The sequence below is a fragment of the Oryzias latipes genome, chromosome 8, assembly GCF_002234675.1.
Source record: "Oryzias latipes chromosome 8, ASM223467v1".
Lineage (NCBI taxonomy): Eukaryota > Metazoa > Chordata > Actinopteri > Beloniformes > Adrianichthyidae > Oryzias > Oryzias latipes.
In genome coordinates, this window is record NC_019866.2 from 12884538 (window position 1) to 12906666 (window position 22129).

Below are 22129 nucleotides of genomic sequence, written 5' to 3' on the forward strand. Positions count from 1 at the left end.
GTCTGTCTGTCTGTCTGTCTGTCTGTCTGTCTATCTATCTATCTATCTATCTATCTATCTATCTATCTATCTATCTATCTATCTATCTATCTATCTATCTATCTATCTATCTATCTATCTATCTATCTTCATTTGCGTGAACCAGTTGAACCTGATGCGTGAACTTCCGTTCCCCTACCAAGTTTGACCATAGTCACAGGTCCTGAATTCCTCGGGGAGGGCTCGTGTGTCTCAGATGAATCAGAATTTCTATAATGTACCCCCCACCCACCCCTAAGCCACAAACGCGCACACACCCCTTCCACCAATCTCATGCTTTCGCGCAACAGTTAATAATTGTGGAGAGAATTGCTGATCAGACTCTCCGTATGTTCAAAGCGCATCCTTTGCGCCGTTTGGATTTGTGAGGGTGGGGTCTCACTTTGGAGTCGTTGACGTCGTCCTTGCAGTTGGTTTTTAACAGTCTGTAAAAGAAAAAAGTGCTTTGAGACTTAAGTAAAGGAGGAGAAACGGAAGTGGTGAGGCGGTTAGAAATGTTTTGCGCTGCTGCCTTAAGATCCTAATCAGTGATGGACGAAACTAGTGACCTTTCACATTCTAAACGGGATTTGTCAGGAGCATCAGGAGAGCGCGTTCCAAACAACCCTTCTCTTTATTTTTGTAATCGTTCACCTGCACCAGAAAGTGGTCACACGAATATGCCGGGAACATCCGCGCTCTGACTGATGCGCTTTGGTGCGTACGGACTGAACCTTGGACAGTGTGGACTATAGTATGAGCCGCCATGGCTTGGTGTGACCGTGGGGTTCAAACGCTGCTGGCCACAGCTGGGGCTTTCGCTGCGTTCAGCCTGATGACCATCGCCATTGGAACGGACTATTGGTTGTATTCGCGTGCATACATATGTAATGGCACAAACACCACCACAGATGAGACCCAGACTCAGATCAGAACTAAGAAAGGCGATCTCACCCACTCCGGACTGTGGAGAATCTGTTGCATTGAAGGTAAGAAAAGTCTTTAAAAAATTATCAGTGCGCAAAGACGCGCACTCTTTTACACGGGGAGACTTATAAGACTGCACTTTTGGAAATAAGAAATACTTTATCTGTGTTTTCTGAAGAGTTTATCATTAAAATCTGTGCGCACAGCTGTTTGAGCGCGCGGTCTTTACGCGTGCAAAACAACTCATGAGATGAGCGCAGTGGATTAAATATGCCTAAAACGTGAAGAAAAACAAACGAAAGACAGATGGTTGATGGAAAAAACTTAGACATAGAAGTACGGTTTTTTTTCTTTGCAGATTAAGCCGGACTATAAACGCTGATTTCATATCTGCCAACATTTTGAGCGATACAGTGATGTCAGGCAGAAAATCGAGATGGGCAGCCGGCGCGTCTGCGCTCATTCACTTTTATGCGGGTCTGCCAGGAAATGTGTGCACTATTAGTCTACTTTCATTCATATCTTCATTGTATCTGATGCTGTTGCTTGGCAACATCCCTGAAATTGCTATGGAAACATGCCCAGTGATTTAAAAATAGATGACTCCGAGTTCACGTCATGTCCAAGCAAAAATATTAAAGGAAGAAATTTATGTATTCCTGATGGAGCATCGGGGGAATATGTCTTTGCTCACAAGAACGCCCTCTCTGAGGCGTTTTGGGGAACATTTTAAAAGGGGTTCTTGTTTGCATATAGGAGGTGCGCTGGCTGTGACGTCTTGCAAAGGCAGATAGACACTCATTGACCAGCCTTTCTTGCAACCAGCCCGTGACTCTTTGCTGTCAGTGGTGGAGCTGATGTGACTGGAAAGATTTGCTCAGACATATGCAGCCCTGATGCAAGGACTGATAGACATTTTATTTAAAAATGTTTTTTTTTAATTTAGAAGATGTGCCCATCATAAACCCAGCATGTTATGCCTGAGGCAGAGGTGGAGTTGCATTGACAGTCATATTAAAAATTTAACCATTTTTTTTGTTGCTTTCCTTTGGTTTGGATTAAAAATATGCCAAGGTGTTTCTCAGTTCACCTGAAAGTGGTTGTATTTTAACTCCAAGCTTGACATCCATAGCTGCCTTTTACTTATTGATTCGTCATTTATGGGTTAACCCTATATTTTCCCTGGCACAATATCAACAGAACCCACAGACAGGAGAACAAGGAAGCATTGTCAGAGATGAACGAGTGGCGAGTCTGGCCATGTGATGCAGGTGAACATATGAGAAGAGCATCCTGGTGTGTTAGGATGAGATAGTTTCACCTCTGTTGTCTTTGCCCAAAACTATATGCTGTTGTGAGGAGCTCTGTTGTCATGGAGACTCAGAATTGTAAAGGAAAAGCATGAAAGACCCCCCCCCCACACACACACACACTTCCGGCCATAAAGACAAACACACTGGATTATTGAGGAGGATGTGTGCAGCTACTGGGGACAACATCACCCCGGTTTTGCTGAAGACAGTACACTGACTACATCTCTCTTGGTGACAACTCACTGCTTATAGACATGCAGCAGCTGCTTGGCGCCCCTCTGTTTTCATCTTCTTCCCCAATAATGAATGTCTTTAGTGTTTCTGAGCAAAGGTTCGTGAAGCATCTCTTTTTCCCCAGCAGGGCAAATAAGGAGAAAACAAGAAAAAAACATCAAATTAAGCTTTGAGACTTTTGTCGTGTATGTTTCATGTTTAAAAGTTTTTTTTTCTTCTCATTATGACAATGTATTTTGATCATCTAATTTACAGTATAAGTCTCAGCTGGTGTGAATCTAGAAGCAGCTGTTTTCCTCCAGGGTTAGAAGTGATTTTGTGAAGGCGTTATGTTCCTTTAGGTAAAGTCGGCGGGTCACTTTGTTACTCTCACTTCATAAAAAACCTGTAATTATATCATAAAGTACCAATAGGACCTTTCTGTGTGGAGTTTGCATGTTTTCCCTGTGCATTTGTAGGTTTTTTCTCCAGGGATTCCCACTATCCAAAAACATGCTTCATATGTTAATGTTTACTCTAAATTGCCCCTAGGTGTGAATGTGAGAGTGCATGGGTGTGTGATTTGTGGCTCTGCGACAGACTAGTGACCTGTCCAGGATGTCCCCTGGCTTCGCCCACAAGAGGCCGGGATGGCTCCGGCAGCCCAATGACCCCGAAATGGTGAAAATGGGTTTAGAAGATGAATGAATGAATATACCGTAAAGCAACCAATAAGCCATGTGGGGGGAACTCTTCAGGCAGCATGTCACAACTTTAGTCGCTCCATCCTCACATACTCTGCTGTACTTCTTTGTCTTGCCTTTGAAGTTTCAACTCCTCCACTCGTCATAGTTTTTATTTTTTGTGTCACGACTCTCCCTTTGGTTTTCTTACTTCTAAAAGGGACCCTTTAGCAACAGAGATGGATGATGTGAAAAGCAAATCAATTGTTTTAAATCCATGTCCCTAAAGTGTTCCGCCATTAGTGTGCTTAAATATGAATTTTTAATCGCATACCGGATAAAATATAAAATTACAAAGAAAAAAAAAGGGATGTTATGATCAATCTGACAAAAAAAAAGGCTTTGGGGAATAATGATGACAAGACTTCACTGCCAAAGAACACTTGAGTAGCAGATATTGTCAACTTACCTAAAAATGAAACTTACCTAAAGCCCTCATTGACTCCATTTTTAAAATTGATGTTATAAATATTAAAAAGTTTGGTTGTTTTGTCGTTTTTTAGACTTTTTCTTGGCTTGTTACTAAGCTTTTTGTTATAAGTCAGGGGTGTCCATACATTTTGCAAAGAGGGACAGATTTGGTGAGGTGAAAATGTGTCTGGGCCAATCATTTGGTCAGCATTCTTTGAACCCTTATAATAACATAAAATGCAAATATCTATTTATTGACTTTTTGATTTGCAATGGGATACTTTTAATTTCTTCACATAGAACAGAACATACATTTTTCTCTGAAATTACTGTGAATTTTGGATTTGAAGATCAGAAATAAAATCAAGAAAAAGTCTGGAAAAAACATTTGTTGACAATAAATTTTACACATTATTGACTATTAAATGATCACTGTAAAACTACTAAATGTAAATCATTTGGACAAGAAAATAACAGAGATTTGATTTTGATTGTGATCAGAGAAACTAATCTGTTTATTTCGTTTTCAGTTATTGAAATGAAGGGACATTGTTGCCACACGTTAGCAACGGAATAATGGAATTCAGCCAATTACAATCAAGAAATCATACACACACTTTTTAGAAAGTCCTGGGAGCCATGTATTATTAATTTTATGACAGGAACGAAGTTGGAATGAAGGCTGCATTTGGCCCACAGGCAGGACTTTTGGACATGCCAGGTTTATTAAAGAGCCAACATACTTTCTATGTTAGCATAATTATCTGCGACACAAAAACTAATAAACGTGGTAATGAACCCTATAACATGTCACTACTATTCCACTCTTTTCTTAAAATAATGGCAAATTGGGAAAAAAATTGCTCAATGAGGCAATTATGGCTTAAAAAAGAAGAAAAAGAATGCAAAAGATGCAGATAGGTCATGTTTTGTAAGTCTAAGTCATTTCTCAAATTTTTTGTCACAACTTCAAATAAAGTTTCAGATTTTATGGTTAAAGTTTGTTAATGTCATTGTCAGAAATCCTTCCAATGGTACATATATCAACCAAATTAATAATTGACAATGTCTGGACTATAGTACAACATACCAACATGTAAATAATTAATATAACAACAACAACAACAACAACAACAACAACAACAACAACAATAATAATAATAATAATAATAATAATAATAATAATAATAATAATAATAAACCCATTTATCAGAGGTCTTGCAGAAGTAAAACCAAACAAAATTCCCAAACCTGAAACAAACCTCAAGTCCACAACTGTCTGGGAAGAAAAAGGACTCAAGCCCCTCCATACATAACTTTACTAATTTGTTGAAAAATCAAGCCATAAAACCAGACACTTGTTGATTAATTTGTTTAATAAGACAGAATTTAAAAAAAAATATCAGCAGATCCGGAAAGGAAGAATTCAAACTACCTATTGCAAGATGTAAACTATCTGTTTTGGGTAACTTACCATTAAAAGGTATTTACTTTTAAATTAGGAATATAATTCATGTTTTTGTTCATATTTAGAATTTCTTATCCTTTTGAAACAGGGAATATTTAGGAACTCAAGACACGTTTGAGAGTGAGAAGCTCTAGAGATCCAAGCAGCTGTTAAAAGTAAAAAAAAAGAGGGAGTTTAAAAAACGTCTAGTCATCATTTGAAAACCAAAGCTTAAACGTAACATATTTGTTTCACTCTAAACACTTAAAAATATCTGTCTCCCAAACATCAGGCGTAGAATCTAATGTGTTTTCTGAAGTGACAGGCTTCATCAGAAGCAACGTGGCGATAGATCTCTAACGACTTGGATGCACATTCACAGCCAAACCCAAGCTGTGTTTGAAGAAATCACAGCCTTGTGACAATTTAATTAACCAACTGTCAGTCATATCAACACTGAATCACTGATGTCTTCGCCAAATTGCTTTTCTCTCATTCTCATTTGGACTGAAAGAGGAGAAGGAGGGAGAGAAAGGGGGTGCAAAACAATCATGGGAGCAGTTTGTTTGATCACACAGAGGCTTTCATATGGGGCCTTGGCTTTCACTGCTTCCACAGCAATAAGTGTAAGACGGAACTAGCTGTGTGTGCACGTCCACATTTGTTTCCAAATCCCAGCCATACGGCTTAATAAAACCTAATCATGCAACTTGCTCCAAAGCTCAGAGCTCCCTCCCCTGCCTGCGTTCTCTTCAGAATAAAAGAAGAACAAAAAGTAAAAGCTCCTCTTGCTACTTGTAGCGTTACTGTACATATATATCACTGCAAAATGTGCGTTTCCAGCAATAAATGTGTCTGTTCTGATTTGTGTAGTCATCAATCTGCTGTCAGAAGCATTAAAGGGTGAGAATGAGGAGGTGAAGGAATAGAGCCGCTGTTACTGTGTGTGAGAGACGGCAGACTGAAGAACCAGTGATAATGCTATTCCACTGAGCTGGCTTCCTTATTGGTTCCTGAAAATAAACTAAATTCATTTTGGAATAATCATCCTCCAGTTACAGCAACCATACAAATCCATGAAAGAGAAGGTGGGTGTGTCTGGTAACTGATGTTATGGTCGTCAGAAGAAGATGGAAATGTCAAAAACATCCTTGGAGACAGTTTATGTAAACAACCTTATCAAAGAGTAGCCCTGGTTGCCATGGAGAAGAAGAGGCGATGCTGAGCACATATGGGGTTTGCAACTTCCGCCGTTATTTCTGCCGCAATGTGTTGATCATACATTATAGATTCCCAGTTTATCACTCCATAGTTGTTTCTGCATTCCTTTAGACTCCCAATCCGATAATCTTTTGATATTAAACACATTTCCAGAGGTATTTTCATTATAATCATGCGCTTTTTGACAAAAAATCAAAACTCAGGTGTCACTTTCTAGGACATAATTTCTGCAGAGCGGAGTAGTTTATCAGAAATTCACTGCTTAGTTTTGGGCAGGACCGTTGGAGCAGAACAAGCCCCCCCCTCCTTCCTGTCACCCATAATTGAGGACTCTCTGTTTACACTCTCTCTCGCTGGCATAAAACCCCCTGAGACCCCATTAACGGTGCAAGGAAGATGGCGAGGAATTTCTGAGCTATCCAGCTATACAGTTTTGATCCAGGTACCAGCTCAGACAAGGAAACAAAGACGTACATGAAACTATTTGTCTGCAAGTGGATGCATTGGAATGGAGAAGAGAAGTGATAAATATGATCTTTTGCTAGCAGTATTTTTTCGTCTGCTCCTGATTTACAAAGATTTAAATAAAGAATTGCTTTGAAATGCAATTTCAGGCTTAATTTTATAAAATATATGTCCTTTGTCATTCATTAAAAAAAAATCCACGCAAAAGAGTTAAAAGCACCATTTTCATTGGGATGGGTCTTCAAATCCTTTATATGAATGTAAATTTGTCAGCTGGGGTTTCTTCCTGCAACTACCCTCCAACCTTAATTACTCTTTTTTCATTTAGCCTTACAATCTTTTCCCTCTATCCAGACTCTTTTTTTTGTAGGCTTGGTGTCCCTTCTTCCTTTAATATGGCCTTTGACCATTAGTTTTCAGCTCCCGTCCCTGCACCCTGTGTGTCTGTTGTTTCATTTCCTTTCACCTTTCTCCTTTGTTTAATCTCAATGCCTTCTCTTTCTTTTCCTGCAAGAAAGTATTCACCTCACAGGTGGGCCTCAGAGACTGCATATGGCCTCTGCAGCCATGAGGACATTATAATAATTTCAGAACATTTTTGCCTTTTGCCATTTTTGTTGTCTGATTCCAGCCAAGCATGTCTCAAAATACATAAAAAATGAAACCAAGATTTGTTAATTATGATTGTTATAATCTAATTCTGCTCATTTCGTTCCAGTAATAGCCCGGATAAATGTTCGATAGATTGCATTTAAGAGTTTTCAGGGTAATAACTGTACTAAACGAGCAACGATTAAAGTGGAGGAGAAAACTCCCTCTGAACAGAAGGTTTGGAGGAAACCTCCTGCAGAACCAGACTCAGAAAGGCTGACTGTTTGCTTTGATCAGTTGAGAGACAGAAAAACATGGAAAAATACTGAAACATGTTTCCTGGGCTGAGTGAACAGGAAGCAGAAAGACAATCTCAGCATTTCTGGAACATCTGCTAGAGGACAAAAGAAAACTGGGAACTGCAATATGAAGAGAGCAGAAAGAAGATAGAACAATTCCAAATTCCTTTTACATCTTATATACGGTAGGGAATAAAATGTGAATCAGCATGAGATTTATGAGATAAGTTCAAGAACGCCTGAACATGGGTTCATGAAGGCGCCTTCAACCCATGCTGTTCACACTGGACAAGCAGGGAGGGGCTTTTTTCATTCTTATTCCTCTACTGTTCACTAGCACATGTTCGCCCCCTAATGTCAAAAAGCGCAATCTGTCTAAACAAAGCGCAAATCTTGCACCAGTTTTTTTTCTGCCGCAGCTCTATTCTGATATGTGCAATACTTGGTGTCCTACAATTCCGTCTGGGCACAAACCACAATAAGTATTTCTTCACCATCATTAATTTTCAAACAATTGGAATTTCTGTGAATTAAAAGGGACCCCATCCACACGTCACTACCAGATCCCAGTCACTGATTGGTCAAAGTTTGATTTGGTTTAACTATTAAAAAGTGTTTAACAGGGTTTTGTATGTAGAAGAGGAAAACGGCTGTAGAAATGTAGTGACTTGTGAACGTGAGTGTCCGAAACGTGCATTTGTGCATGTTTATATAGACTTTTCATCGCCAGTGGTCACTTGAACGCACGTTGCCGAGGGCAGTGTGAAGGTAGCTTTATGGGACAGGAGAGGAAATAAGAGATCAGAGAGATCCTCTGTAAAAATATGCATTTATAATTAAAACTATGGAAGAAGATAAAGGAGATAGATAAGCACAAACACTGGAATAACTGTTATTAAACCAAAGAGATCCAAGTTGGTCCAATCTGCAAATCTGAGCCAGTTTACAGTATAGAAATGACTGTGGACATGTGATCATTGAAGAACAGGTCAACATAGGGGTCCTTTATCCAGATCATTTAGGAGGACTATGGATGAAATGTTAGAACTTTTAAGCTTCCTGTTACTTTCAAAACCACCGCTTCTAAAAAAATAAAATAAAATAAAATAACAACAACTCCACCCACAAATAACCGATGGGTCTACCTTTACACAGCATTCTGCAGTCCAAGTTCACCCATGAACACACACTGATGTTGCCCTGCAAGGAGTTACCCTTGGGTTCAGTGTGTTATCCATGGATATTTGGACATATGGGCAGGCAAGGCGGGAACTGAACCTGTGACACACAAGCAGACCTGAAACTATGAAATGTATCAGACAAAGATGGAAAAATGCTGTTAGGTATCTGCTTTTCAGGGCAAAATCTACCTTTCTTAAACCAATTTTTCTCCAACAAATGAAATTTTACATGAAAAAATTGCATGTCTAAACAATCAGATGACTAATATATGGTGACAGGTAGTAAAGCATGCAGACAGAGGAAAGACAATTACTCTCCTTAACCTATGGTGACTAAGAACATAGATATAACCGGAGTTTCAAAGTGCAATGTCCCAGTATGTTGTACGTCTATGAGAATTCCTCTCATAAAATACAATTTTATGATGGTAATTGCCACTTATTCATATGTCTTTGCTACTCATTAATTGTTCAATTAGCTAAAAAGTTGCCATCCATATCCTACAGTCTCCAACGTTTACACAAAAGCATTAAATGGGCTTTTATGGTGGGTTATAGAATGTATTTTTGTAAGACTAAAATAATGTATACGAGTTTTGTAATTTTACGTGAACAAATATTGATATTTTAACCTCCCCCTAATGCTTTTCTGCATTCACTGCAGGCTCACCCCTGCAGCTCATACCACACATCTGTTAAACCAATTACAGTCAGACCCTCTATTGGCAGAAAGGTTCAAACACATTGGCAACCGATCCATACAGGGGGATGTCCCAAGGGGTGTAGTTATCTATTTGAAAGAACAAAGACAAAAAAAAAGTTGTAAGCTTGAGGTCATTCCAAGTCTGATCCTTGAGAAAGACTGGTTTGGTCCTGCATGCTAACGATAAAGTAATTCTCAGTTTCACCCATAGTTTTGTATTCAATCCTTTATCATATATTGTTAACTTTATAACGTGATTTCCTCAAATGTTGTTGTGCTTAATCTTCTCCTGAATAAAAACACCTGGGTGCGACGGTGTTGAAGCTCACTGAAACTGATCAACCTGAAAGCAACACCCTCGAAAGTGAACCTTGGTGTGTTCAGCAACAGCCTGAATGCACAAAGAAACAATATGATGTCAATGTTTAAAACAGAAAATACTTTTTGTAGAGAAATATTTGAATGTTTAACTGGTTTTGCAAAGCAAATAAGTTATTATGACACAAATACACAGTGGGTTTCCTTCTAGACCAGAATAAATTGGTGTTTGCACAGCAATTAAACAGAACCGTAAAGGTGTTTGTTATCTAACCATGTAAAACAAAGGCTTTTTTTCACAAGACACAAAGTCTCAGCTTTAAATAGTGCATAACCTTTTTTCCCAACAGTGACTAGACACAGAAACTTGCGCTCCCTTTTTAACAACTGATGTGACACTAATTAATTGGATTTCCCTTATTAAGTAGCAGACCTAGTTAGGGTAGCCTTCAAAGCTGTCACAGACAACAGTGGTCATACGGCTCACTTTTTAGCAGCTGAGATGGAGCAAAACTGATGGATTATTAAGAAGGTGTTAAATTAATGAAAGTTTGGCTTTTCTCTTAAGGTTTATCTATCATATACCCAATCTATGTCAATCTATGTTAACCACCAATGTCTTTTTTGAAATGATGAAAAAAACAGAAGGGGATGCAAAAAGTATCTGCTTTGTAGATGGTTGCTTTCACCCATGCAATGCAAAAGAAAACAACTGCAAAAAACACACAAAAATGTAAATAGGTAATCTTAGATTGTTTGCAAAGATCAGCCTTACACACATTTTACAAAAAATCAGCAAACATCTCAACAACCAGCTTAATCGCCTATAGAGGAATGTCCACCAAAGACTGGGAGTTTCAAATCCATGGTAGAGTCATACCAATAACTTTTAAAATGGGACCCATTACATCCCTGCTTGACTCTCAGCATTAAGGGGTTAGATTAGGGCATTTCTGTGACTGCGACTGCAACTCACCTTTCCTTCAGAGGAAGGATCAAAGGAGGACACATTTTGAAAGGGGACCTGGCTGCAGACAAGATGGAACCCAGATATCCTTAGCTGGAGTTTTCAGAACTGTAGCAGCTTTTATTGAAACATTTTAATGGTAATAAATGATCTGCTGTACAAAATAAAGTTTTGGTGTGCAAGATGACCTTAAATTGGGGGAAAAAATTGTAATCTTGCAGATTAATCCCCTGGCTATGATGTAAAAAAAAAGCGCACACACATATTTACAGTCATGGCAAAAGGTTTTGAGAATGACACAAATATTAGTTTTCACAAAGTTTGCTGCTAAACTGCTTTTAGATCTTTGTTTCAGTTGTTTTTATGATGTACTGAAATATAATTACATGCACTTCATATGTTTCAAAGGCTTTTATCAACAATTACATGACATTTATGCAAAGAGTAAGTATTTGCAGTGTTGGCCCTTATCTTTGAGGACCTCTGCCATTCGGCTGGGCATGCTCTCAATCAACTTCTGAGCCAAATCCTGACTGATAGCAACCCATTCTTTCATAATAACATCTTGGAGTTTGTCAGAATGAGTGGGTTTTTGTTTGTCCACCCGCTTTCTGAGGAAGGACCACAAGTTCTCAATGGGCTTAAGATCTGGGGACTTTCCAGGCAATGGTCCCAAAATTTCAATGTTTTGGTCCTCGAGCCACTTAGTTATCATTTTTGCCATATGGCACGGTGCTTCATTGTGCTGGAAAATGCATTGTCGGTGACCAAACCGTTGTTGGATTGTTGGAAGAAGTTGCTGTTGGAGGGTACCATTCTTATTTCATGGCTGTGTTTTGGGGAAAAATTCTGAGTGAACCCACTCCCTTGGATGAGAAGCAACCCCACACATGAATGGTCTTAAGATGCTTTACTGTTGGCAGGACACAGGACTGATGGTAGTGCTTAGCTTTCCTTCTCCCGACAAGCCTTTCTTCAGATGCCCCAAACAATCAGAGAATAGGACTTTGCCCCAGTCCTCAGCAGTCCATTCACCAGACTTTTTACAAAAGATCAATCTGTCCCTGATGCTTTTTTCGGACAGATGTGGCTTCTTTTACAGGCCATCTTCCGAAAGTTTTCGCCTCACTGCGCTCACACCTGCCTGCTGCCATTTATGAGCAAGCTATGGTGGCATTCCGATCCCGCAGCTGAATCCTCTTTAGGAAACAATCCTGTCGCTTGCTGGACTTTCTTGAACACTCTGAAGTCTTCTTAACAAGAATTGAACCTCTTGCCTTGAAAGATGGAAGAAGAATGATTTCATGCATCACCCTCCTTTTAACATGTCAAGTCTGCCACTCGAACCCAATCAGCCTGACATAAAGATCTCCAGCCTTGTCTCGTCAACATTCTCACCTGAGTTAACAAGACGATGACTGAAATGATCTCAGCAGGTCCTTTAATGACAGCAATGAAATACAGTGGATTAAGTTAATTTCTCATGGCAAAGAAGGACTATGCAATTGATCTGATCACTTTTCACAACACTCTGGAGTACATGCAAATTGCTATTATAAAAAATTAAGCAGCAACTTTTTAAATTTCCAATATTTATGTAATTCTCAAAACTTTTGGCCACAAAAATACAAAGAAATACAAAATACATGTACAAACACTTTAAAATTGTCTTGTTTTAGTATGCTTAAATGCTGATCTTAACTTAAAAAAAAACAACTACTGCTACTAAAGGAATCAAACCTGTGTATTAGGCACCGTCTAGTTTGTCTTCTTATTTAAATTTTTTTTCTAAATATGCAGATTACAACATCCACAATCTATTAATTATTAATGTTTTTCACTCTTCTCTTTGTGCATGCATGGGTTTTCTCCTGGCACTCTTGTTTCCACCCACAGTCCAGAAACATGCTTCATAGGTTAATTGTTGACTCTAAATTGCCCCATGGGTGTGCATGTGTGTAGCCCTGCAACAGATTTGACAACTTGTTTAGGATGTACCCCGCCTTTGGGCAACCTCGTGACCCCAAATGGGATTTGAAAGCAGGCTTTGAAAGTGGATGTATAGATGCATTTTATTTATTCATTTTGCCACTCACCTTTTGTTATTTTTTTTTTTTTGTTACTCATGTTTTTTAACATCTTGCATTAATCTCAAACAAACTGAGTCATTTCTCAAAACAAATAAAAGCCCCTCAATTTCAAGATATTATCTTAAGTACAGATGGAGGAAAGTGGGTGTAAGTCAAGTGCTATAAACAGAATGAGCTCGAAGCTGAGCTAGTAACATAATGGATACATGTGTGACATACCAGGCTGTAGTAACCGCTGTTACTATTTACACTTTTATCCCCCACGCTGCTTCCACTGGACCCACTCACCATTTGTGGTTTTTTCTAGCTTTGCAAGTGGAATTTTTAAAGTGCACCACAATTGATTGGATTGTCTTTTAAATGGGAATTTAAAAAACAGTGGAAAGCATGGTACTAAATGTTGTCAATTAGTTACTGTTGCTATTGATAGAAACACTCATTTTGATGGAAATGCTTTATATTGTAGTGCAGAACTAATGAGGGAAAGCAAACAGCAAGAATGTCTAATTTAATTTGAACTTAATGTGAAATCCTGTTTGGAAGGCAAGGGACTGTCAGTCCAGTTCTAATATACAGTCAATAGCTGCATTTACATGGACAAAAGTAATCGGAAAGAACGCCTGATTGGAAGAGAAATGCGTCATGTAAACACCCCGTTCGGAATACTCTGCCCCATGAGACTTGTTCGGATCAAAATTTCTTTCCGATGGAGATAGGTGGGTTATGCCGATTGTTTATCCGACCGTGTTGCATGTAAACAGTTCATTCTGATAGTGTGTCACTACTGCTCTGGTTTACGTCACGCATATAAGGTGCGGTGCTTCAGAGAAAGCTTTGGAGAGCATACGAGACCGACCGGCTACTTTGCGCGAATGAACTGTCTCTGTGAGCAGGGCAGCTGGACTTATAGCTTTGTGTTTGAGGACAGGGCGGTGGTGCTTTGTTTTATGTGTGCGTCTGGGGGGGAGGCTTCCGACCCGCCGCTCTGGGTTAGCGGCTGCCGGACTCTGGAGAACTGTGTGTCTGCAGCAGAGCTCAGACTTCCAGCTCACACAGCGGCTTTGGGGCGGTGTGTGAGCTTTTCAAAGCAGAAATGCCGCTCAGTCCTTAGAAACCGTTCAAACAATCACGTGAATTTGTGTTTCCAGTCGTGTCCAGACAAAATAAAGGCTAATGTTATCTTTACATATTTACGTGCAGCCAGGATGCAGATTGCGACATTTCCCGCATGGATTTTATGTTCATCAAAAAAGTGTAATGTTGTTGGCATGTGTAGCCCACTCCAAACCCTGGCTTCTTTCAGCTCCGTTCTTCCACAAAAAAAAAGCACCAACCACACAGATTAAAAATAAAATGATGAGCGAACAGGTGCTTCATAATATTCATAACATTAATAAAAGCACATTTAGAAGATTATCTTGTATATTACAGAGCTTCTGCATAAATGTATACAGCAGCTCACTTTGTTTACAGTGGGACTCAATTCCTCTTCCGGTATTTTCAACACTACTGCGCATGCCCAAATGATTTATTCTGACCAAAAGTGTGACCATGTGAACATTCGTTCGCAACGGAAAAAGTTTTTCTGGGCCCATGTACACGGTTGATTTCTAATCTGACCATTGATCTGATCGAGATATGCACATGTAACCGCGGCTAATGATTGGAGTCAACTAGGTCTCTATGGGTGTTAAAATGCTTCTTTAAGAATACACTTTAAAGAACTGGTATTTTTTAAAAAGGTTTTTAACATATTTCCACTGAGGGTAAAATATCAACTTCAGAGTTGATCCTGGAGAATGTTTGGCTTGTGGGTCGCCCAATCCTGTTCCCTTTGGCCAGTGTAGCACTTAATTTTATTGATGAAAGATAAGGTAAAGAATGTGCAAAAACAAGAACATTTAAAACCAAATATGTCCCTCCACAAAATTCCCATTCTTTCAAGCGCTGTCTCCTTTGCCACATTTTCATGGAGACTCTCTCTGGTTCCTCTGTGCTGCAGGCATCAATCAAGGCAGCTGTTACAGAATCAACCATTTCCCAGATGACAACGACTACGACACAGACAGCTCTGAATATCTGCTCCGTAAGTGTGTCCCGCTCATCCTTTTTGTCTGGCTTTGTTAGCTCTGGCAGTTCTCTAAAGGGCAAACCACATGTCCTGAGACAATCCTGTTTGCCAGAGCAGGGCTGTCTTCTTGCATTTACAGTGAACAGAAACTGTGCATCACTCAGCTGTCGTTCCAGTCTGAGAGGAGTGAAATGTCCTCAGACCTGCTCAGGTGAAACCGCTGTGAGCAGAAAGACCTGGTTAAAACATGGTCTTGTAATTGGAAACCGACAGCTGCCACCTTGCTGTGTTTTCCTGGGGGCAAAGGGGACCAGGGTTTGTCTCAAAAAGCTGCCATGTCTGGTCAGAAATACCTAGATAAAAACCATACTCTTATTCAGCTGTCAAAGTGTGTTCTGGCTGCATACTTTGACACAGTTTGAAAAAAACACAAAAAATTTTTCAAAAGAAACTTAATATTGGGATTATTATTTTTTAGATGCAAGAGAAATATGAGAAATGTCTCTCACCTTTTTTGCACATGTTTTGTTTTAGCTTTGATCATTTATTTTTTATTGCAGCTTTTATTTCCATTATGACGAAAACACTTTTTTTTTTTTTTACAATTATTTTGATTACAAAGCATGTGGATAGTACTAAGATCAAAACCAAACTTTTTCATTAAGAATTTGTAGTTACACTTAATACTTACGGTAAGTAATGCAGTGTTCCCTCACTTATCAAATAAGTTCCATAAATGACCCGTGAAGTAGGATTACAGATTTTTTAAGGCTGTAAAACTCCTCACTACACACCTTCTATACTTTTCTCAGACATACATGAACATTTTCAAATTTTCCCTCTTAATTAGTTTAAACCTCCATAAAAAAGTCTAGTATTATGAAATCAAAACAACGATTTGATTGCATCAAATATTTATGTAAATGTGACAAACTGATCGTATTCTGTACAGGAGACATGCAATGGAGGACGTTTAATGACAATGTCAACAGCCAGTCAGGATGCATAATCCAATTCGCTGCAAGAAAAAAAATCATGCAAAGTTGCACTTAAAAAAATCTGTTGAAAGGCTAAAGGTGAACAGCAATATAGTACGGGTAGGCCTACGGGTAGAACCCACTGGGTTTTTACATGGTACTTACTGGATATTTATGTGTTGAATTAACAAGTCTCTTGTGGTACTTGTCACATGGAAGGACAAGATAAGTACAAATAAAGTATCTTAAATTTACATGCTATGTCATTGTAAGTTTCATGGTATTTACCATGTGTGACAAGACAGAAAATACCTTTGAAGTACCATGTAGAAGTGCCAAGAATTTACTTTTTACTTGATAAGTTTATGTGCATTTCATAGTACTTACCTTACATAGAGGATGGGTACTTACGTAGTACTTATGTGGTACGTTATTGTATTTTTTATGCTGCTTTTTTAGAAGAGAGTTGGTAAACAGAAAGTACTGTTTATTATAAGGATAAATTACATGGTAAGTGTGTATCATGGTACTTAACAACTTGTAAGAATATTTGCACAGAAAGTAAAAGAAAGTCCGCTCAATTTCTACCGTATTTGCCTCAAATTTAATTTACTGAGACTCAAACTGATATTTGAAACTGTGCAGTCTGCAACTGAACTGTTCAGATCAGCTAATAAACCAAATTTGAACGTTTCTTAAAGGGTGTGAAGTTTTATTTATGTAACCTTTGATAATTTAGTATTTGCTATCAAATAAAATTCTGAAGCTGTTGTACCACATTAAAGTGCACTTTGTTTACGGCAAAGAAATAAATACTTTGACATTAAACAAAATAAGAGGATATTATTTTCCTGATAATAGGATGTACTCTTACCTGAAAACACAGTAAAAAATTGACAGTTCATTGTTTATGGGATGGAGCTGTGTTTTTATTAGTTTATTAAAAAACTGAAGCTTAGCCCTTGGGTTATATTTATTTTTGTTGTTGTTTATCTTATAATCATATCCAGAGCCTCATGGGTAAATAATGGTAAAACTAAAACTGTCCTTCAGCTTTGGCACTTGAAAAATCCTTTAATATTTTAGTCTGAAAAGGAAATAAATCCTTAAATTGATGTGTTTAAGGTTGTTTCTATGGATTTTGAGTGATTCCTCGAAATGGTGGCGATAGTGGGTGTTCTGAGTATTCAGTTCTTCAAAAAACGTCAGGTTCTTCATCTAATTTGCAAAAAAGTCCAACTCAGTCCATTTGTAAGGATAAATCACAGGAAAAAATAAAAAAATGAAACACTTCACTGCAACCCAACCTTGGACAATCATGCATTTTTTGGGTTGTGATGGTTTATGAGAGCTCTTGTTGCAACCCACAGCTGATTATCAAAGCTTTTTCACAACAAGCCCCCAAAGAATTAATGATAATGGATTTCTCAAAAAAAGGATGGCAGAAGAGGAAGAAAAGTGGTGAGAGTGAATAAAGAAGGTCCCGAAAGGTTAATAACAACATTTTTATGCATTTTTAAAAAAACTGTTTTCCCCTTTTTTACATTTAAAATCTCCAAAACAAGACATGCTAATCTGTGTTAACAGTTTACATTTATCTTTTGCTAAATAAATGACTAAAAAGTTGCCATCATCTTCTCCACAGGTATAGTTCGAGCATCTAGCGTGTTTCCCATCCTCAGCACCATCCTGTTGATGCTTGGTGGACTTTGCGTAGGGGTGGGACGCATCTACAGCAAGACAAACAACGTTCTCCTCAGCGCAGGCATTCTTTTTGTAGCTGCAGGTGAGATGGTGAAAGTGCTCCCTGTGAGGCCACGCACACTGAGCTTGTGTGGCGAGTTCAAGAATGTGGATTCTTTAGAGCGTTCACACACTTATCAGATACTAGTGCATGTACCCACAAGGCATTTCTATGGGTGACGTCACACCTTGATTCGTCCATTGTTTTTACAGTCTATGTATCTGACCAATGTACAGTGGCACAATCATTAAGATGATCTTTTTCTGGAAGGTCCGAACTTTCAGTTCTTCTTCTTTCTAAGAAGCTAAGACATTAAGTATCCCAGAAATGATTCACAGCCTCCAAGTAGACGCTGGCTGGTGATTTGCTCAACGCAGCATGTGCTCTGTGTTTGACCCTTATTAATCCTAATGTACTGAATGGATTTCGCCCACTTTGCAAAATTTAATTTTATGCCTTTTCCCAATTCCTTCTGATTGTCACATGTTTTCTGTTTCATAGGTCTGAGCAACATCATTGGCATCATTGTCTACATATCCAGCAACGCAGGAGATCCCGGCGACAAACGCGATGATGACAAGAAGTACACCTACTCCTATGGCTGGTCCTTCTACTTTGGTGCACTCTCCTTCATTGTAGCCGAATCTGTGGCGGTCCTGGCCGTTAACATCTACATTGAGAAGAACAAGGAGGTTCGCTGGAAGGCACGACGGGAGTTTATCCGTTCGCTCTCCTCCTCCTCCCCGTACTCGAGGATACCGAGCTTCCGTTACCGTCGGCGGACGTCGCAGGCCAGCTCTCATTCCTCCGAGGCCTCCAGGGAGAACTCCCCAGTGGTTGGTTTGAAGGGGGCACCGTCTTCTAGCGGGCCGCTTGACGAGCTCTCCATGTATGCTTTGGCAAGGGACAGTATGACGGAGAACACGTACAGCCCCGAGCACGAGGGCGCTGCAGAGTTCCTGCAGGTCCATAACTGTTTCCCCAATGACTTAAAGGATGGTGTGAACCGCAGGACCACGCCTGTGTAATGAACAAGGGATTGGTAAGACGCCTGATTTGAACTACGGACCGCCATGTTTGGGTAAAATCTGTGAATTTTGAAACGATCAGAATTTCCATTGTTTATAAAATAGCCATTTTGTAATATTAAATGTAAAAAGCCAGCTCTCATCAGTGCGATGATCCCTACATTATGTATCGAGAGAGTGAGATGTGTGAATCAAACAAGGTGCTAAATGATTTTCAATGACTTGTACTTCATTTAAAAATGTTGTGTTTGTGTGTGACACTTGAGTAAAGCCATTTCTACAAAACATTTAGTGTGCAAGGTAACACACTCTCTGTTAAAGCCAAGACCCATACATAAAACATATCTTGATATCAGATAATTACAACATACGAGTAAAACTGTCATTATTTATTGGAATAAACTAAATCAACCTTATTGTAAACAAAATCACTTAATTCAATTGTTTAACATGAATTTAATGGAATTTATGAAATTATTAATGATAGTGAAATGATTTTCTATAAAGAGGATGCTGCAAACAGCATTTTCTAGTACAATCTCTAATTATCATATTTCCACCACTGTGTTTAACAGTTTGAATTCCTCTACATTTTTTTCCATCATAGTGCTGTGTATTATTGCAAACAGTCCTCAATTTGCTCTATCTCACCTTAGCTTCTAAGCGCTGGTCAGGGCTAGAAAGTTATTACATTTTCATGTCACGATTGACACATTTTTCAAATTGCAGAAGGAGCACTACTATTTTATGTCTCATGTTTATGTTTTTACATGACTTCCAAATGAAGCTTTTAACAAATTGTGATGGAAGCTTTTAAGATTCCATATGACTGTCTTGAAGTTGAATGTTGGCATGTAGGCTTAAGTCATGAACCTTCATCACGTTTCATCATCTTGATTGTTCAGACAGGACTTTTGTTTTCTTGCATCTATAATTCATTGAATTTTTTTTTGTCAGTGGAGCGAACCTTAAACCACATCCAGTAGTCTGCCATCTCTCCATCCAACTTCACGATGGATGTGCTATTGTGTTTGAAAAGGAGAAGCTGTCAAAAAAAAGAGGGGGTGCCCAGAACTGTGAGAACAACCCAGGTCAGGACTCCCTTCTGCTCCGGACCAATCCTTGGCATCAAAGGTTTAACTGTTAAACATCACAGCCGGGCGGGAAATTCGTGTCTGCCCTTCTCCCAGACTGTGAGCCCATCTGGAGGCTTTCCTTTCCCTTTTGTTTATCCAGCAAAGGGATCAGACAGAAGCAGAAGGGACAGTCTGGATTCTCATCTCTTAAGACTCAAAATACCTGCAGGTCCATCTCTGCTGTGCTTTGTCATTTCTCTCAGGAAATGCAGTGTAGTTGTGGCAAAAAACATCTTTTTCTGATGGATTCAAGCACGTAACGGATCAGCAGTGGAGCCAAAACCTGTTGAAAATAATTTGAAAGGAACAATAAAATGTCATCACTGTTTTATATTAAACGCTGTGAATGTTTGACTCCAGATTGTTTTTTTGAACGCCTGCTTTAGGATTTGTGTGGAGCGTGCTCAGACAAACTTGTAGAAGGATCTGTCCATATGAGAATGTTTCTTTGGATGTACAAAAAAAGAAGCAATTTGTGTTAGTCTTTAACTTTATATAGATATATATTTCAAATCAAAATCAGCCTTCAGTATAGGACTGTAAATAAATGTACTATGAATACAAATAATGTGAGAAAAAAGAGGGGGAAAAAACATCCAAGTAACAATAAAATTATTAATAATGCCTTTATTAATTTGGCGGTGTGATTTTATTTACTTTTTAAATTCAGGTGAAACTGGTTTTCTTGTTTAAGTCAGTAGATTTGTTGAGTATTCTTCTTTATAGGTAAATTATGTACCGGTACGTTTAGGAGAAAAGATTCAATTTTCTATTCCTCGTTTGGGCAGTAACTGTACTTTATTGTATGTGCTTCTACTGTTCAATGGCTTACTATATGTTGAAGCATCTTCTCTATTTTCATGAAGAAAACTTCTGAACCTTTGAGTGTGGATGTTTAAAAGGAGAGTGTGTAACATTTGAACATCTATAATGTATTAATGTGTTATAGTATGATCAAAACCAAACTTATCACTATTGTAAAGGTATTTTCAGTGCCTTTGCTCTTTTTACTATCTACTGTATCTGCCGCTTTTATTGTTAAGTTTCAAATATATTTTTTATTTTCTTCAAATATTCTGTACATGGACAAATAAACTAAATCAGGGTCATGTGTCCTGGTGTCTTGGTATATTAGGAAAATATTAACATTTTTGGGAAGATACTTTAACAAGTTCCCCTCCAATCATCTTTTCATTTATTGTAAAAGCGTTCCCTGTGGTCTTTTTAAATATGATTATGCAATTTTTAGCCTAAATCAAAATCCTGTGTCATTTTCAAGGACAGTGTCTGTTGAGCAGCTGTAGTTCATTAGAAATTCACATCTGAGTTGTTTGGGTGGAGTAAGCCCGCCCCCACATTCCAACATCCATCTGTTCTACATGCTCTCCTTACAACCCTGATCTAACATTACCACTGCAACAACAATGATGAGCAATATTTGAGCTATCCAGCCATACAGTTTTGAATCAGATGCCAGCTACAAGTGGTTCATCAGAATGAAGCGGAGCAGGGAGCTTGTGGCCCGCCGAATGTAGCACCTCTAAGTCATCTGCTCCTAACCCATAACGATTTGTATGCATCCATTTTTGAATACCTAAAATTAAGCCGAAATACACAAATTTGGGAAGTAGTCCAAGTTTTGCGAATCCCCCAAATGTGCAAAAAATATATATATGTTTGAAAAATGTTTTTAATGCTCAGGGATTTTTAAAAATAGCTAGTGTTTTTCATGTGTTGTGTTCTTTTGCAGTTTTTACACATTAATTACAAGTAAACTGAATGAGTGAGTCATTTCTTATTTCACTTCACAGCTGCAGCTACAGAGGAAAAATAAAATGTTTATTTTGCACAATTACCATGATTTTAGTGGATCTTGTTTTTCACTGATGTCCTTTCTAATGGCAGCACTTCCATCAGATGTCTGTGGTTACCTCAAGGCCCCCGAGTGCCTCCTCAGTTGCGTAGGACTGAATCACTGTCATCTCCAAATGAGCAATAAGCCTCTGCAGTGCTGCTCTCCACACTGCTTGTCAAAAAAATAAAATAGTGGACATCACACTAATGGCAGACCTCTTACATCGAAATGTTAAACACATTCAAGATTTGACTCAAGTGAAGGAGGCGGTCTCTAATCTCAGCAGGTACTTTTGCCAAGGCAATCATTGGATGTGGCACTAAAACTGCGTTCACCTAATTTCACTTTATTTCAATCTGCTCTCAATGACACAAAAGCTCACTATTCCATGTCACCTCAGTTAGAGTTGCA

At 38.7% G+C, this 22129-nt stretch overlaps 1 protein-coding gene across 1 annotated transcript; it reads left to right on the plus strand.

Annotated features, from left to right (window-relative positions):
• Window positions 1–357: 357 nt before the first annotated feature.
• On the plus strand, window positions 358–20969 carry LOC101167457 (voltage-dependent calcium channel gamma-4 subunit). Its single transcript, XM_004071480.4, has 4 exons — window positions 358–1007; window positions 14910–14993; window positions 17601–17741; window positions 18201–20969. Exons 1-4 carry the CDS (start codon window positions 785–787, stop codon window positions 18725–18727), a joined length of 975 nt encoding a protein of 324 aa, XP_004071528.1. The 5' UTR covers window positions 358–784; the 3' UTR covers window positions 18728–20969.
• The last annotated feature ends 1160 nt before the right edge of the window (window positions 20970–22129 follow it).

Coding starts and splice junctions, on each gene's coding strand:
- LOC101167457 (XM_004071480.4), top strand. CDS start 785: ATGGCTTGGTGTGACCGTGGGGTTCAAACGCTGCTGGCCACAGCTGGG. Junction 1,008..14,909: donor GAGAATCTGTTGCATTGAAG/GTAAGAAAAGTC, acceptor TCTGTGCTGCAG/GCATCAATCAAGGCAGCTGT. Junction 17,742..18,200: donor CATTCTTTTTGTAGCTGCAG/GTGAGATGGTGA, acceptor TCTGTTTCATAG/GTCTGAGCAACATCATTGGC.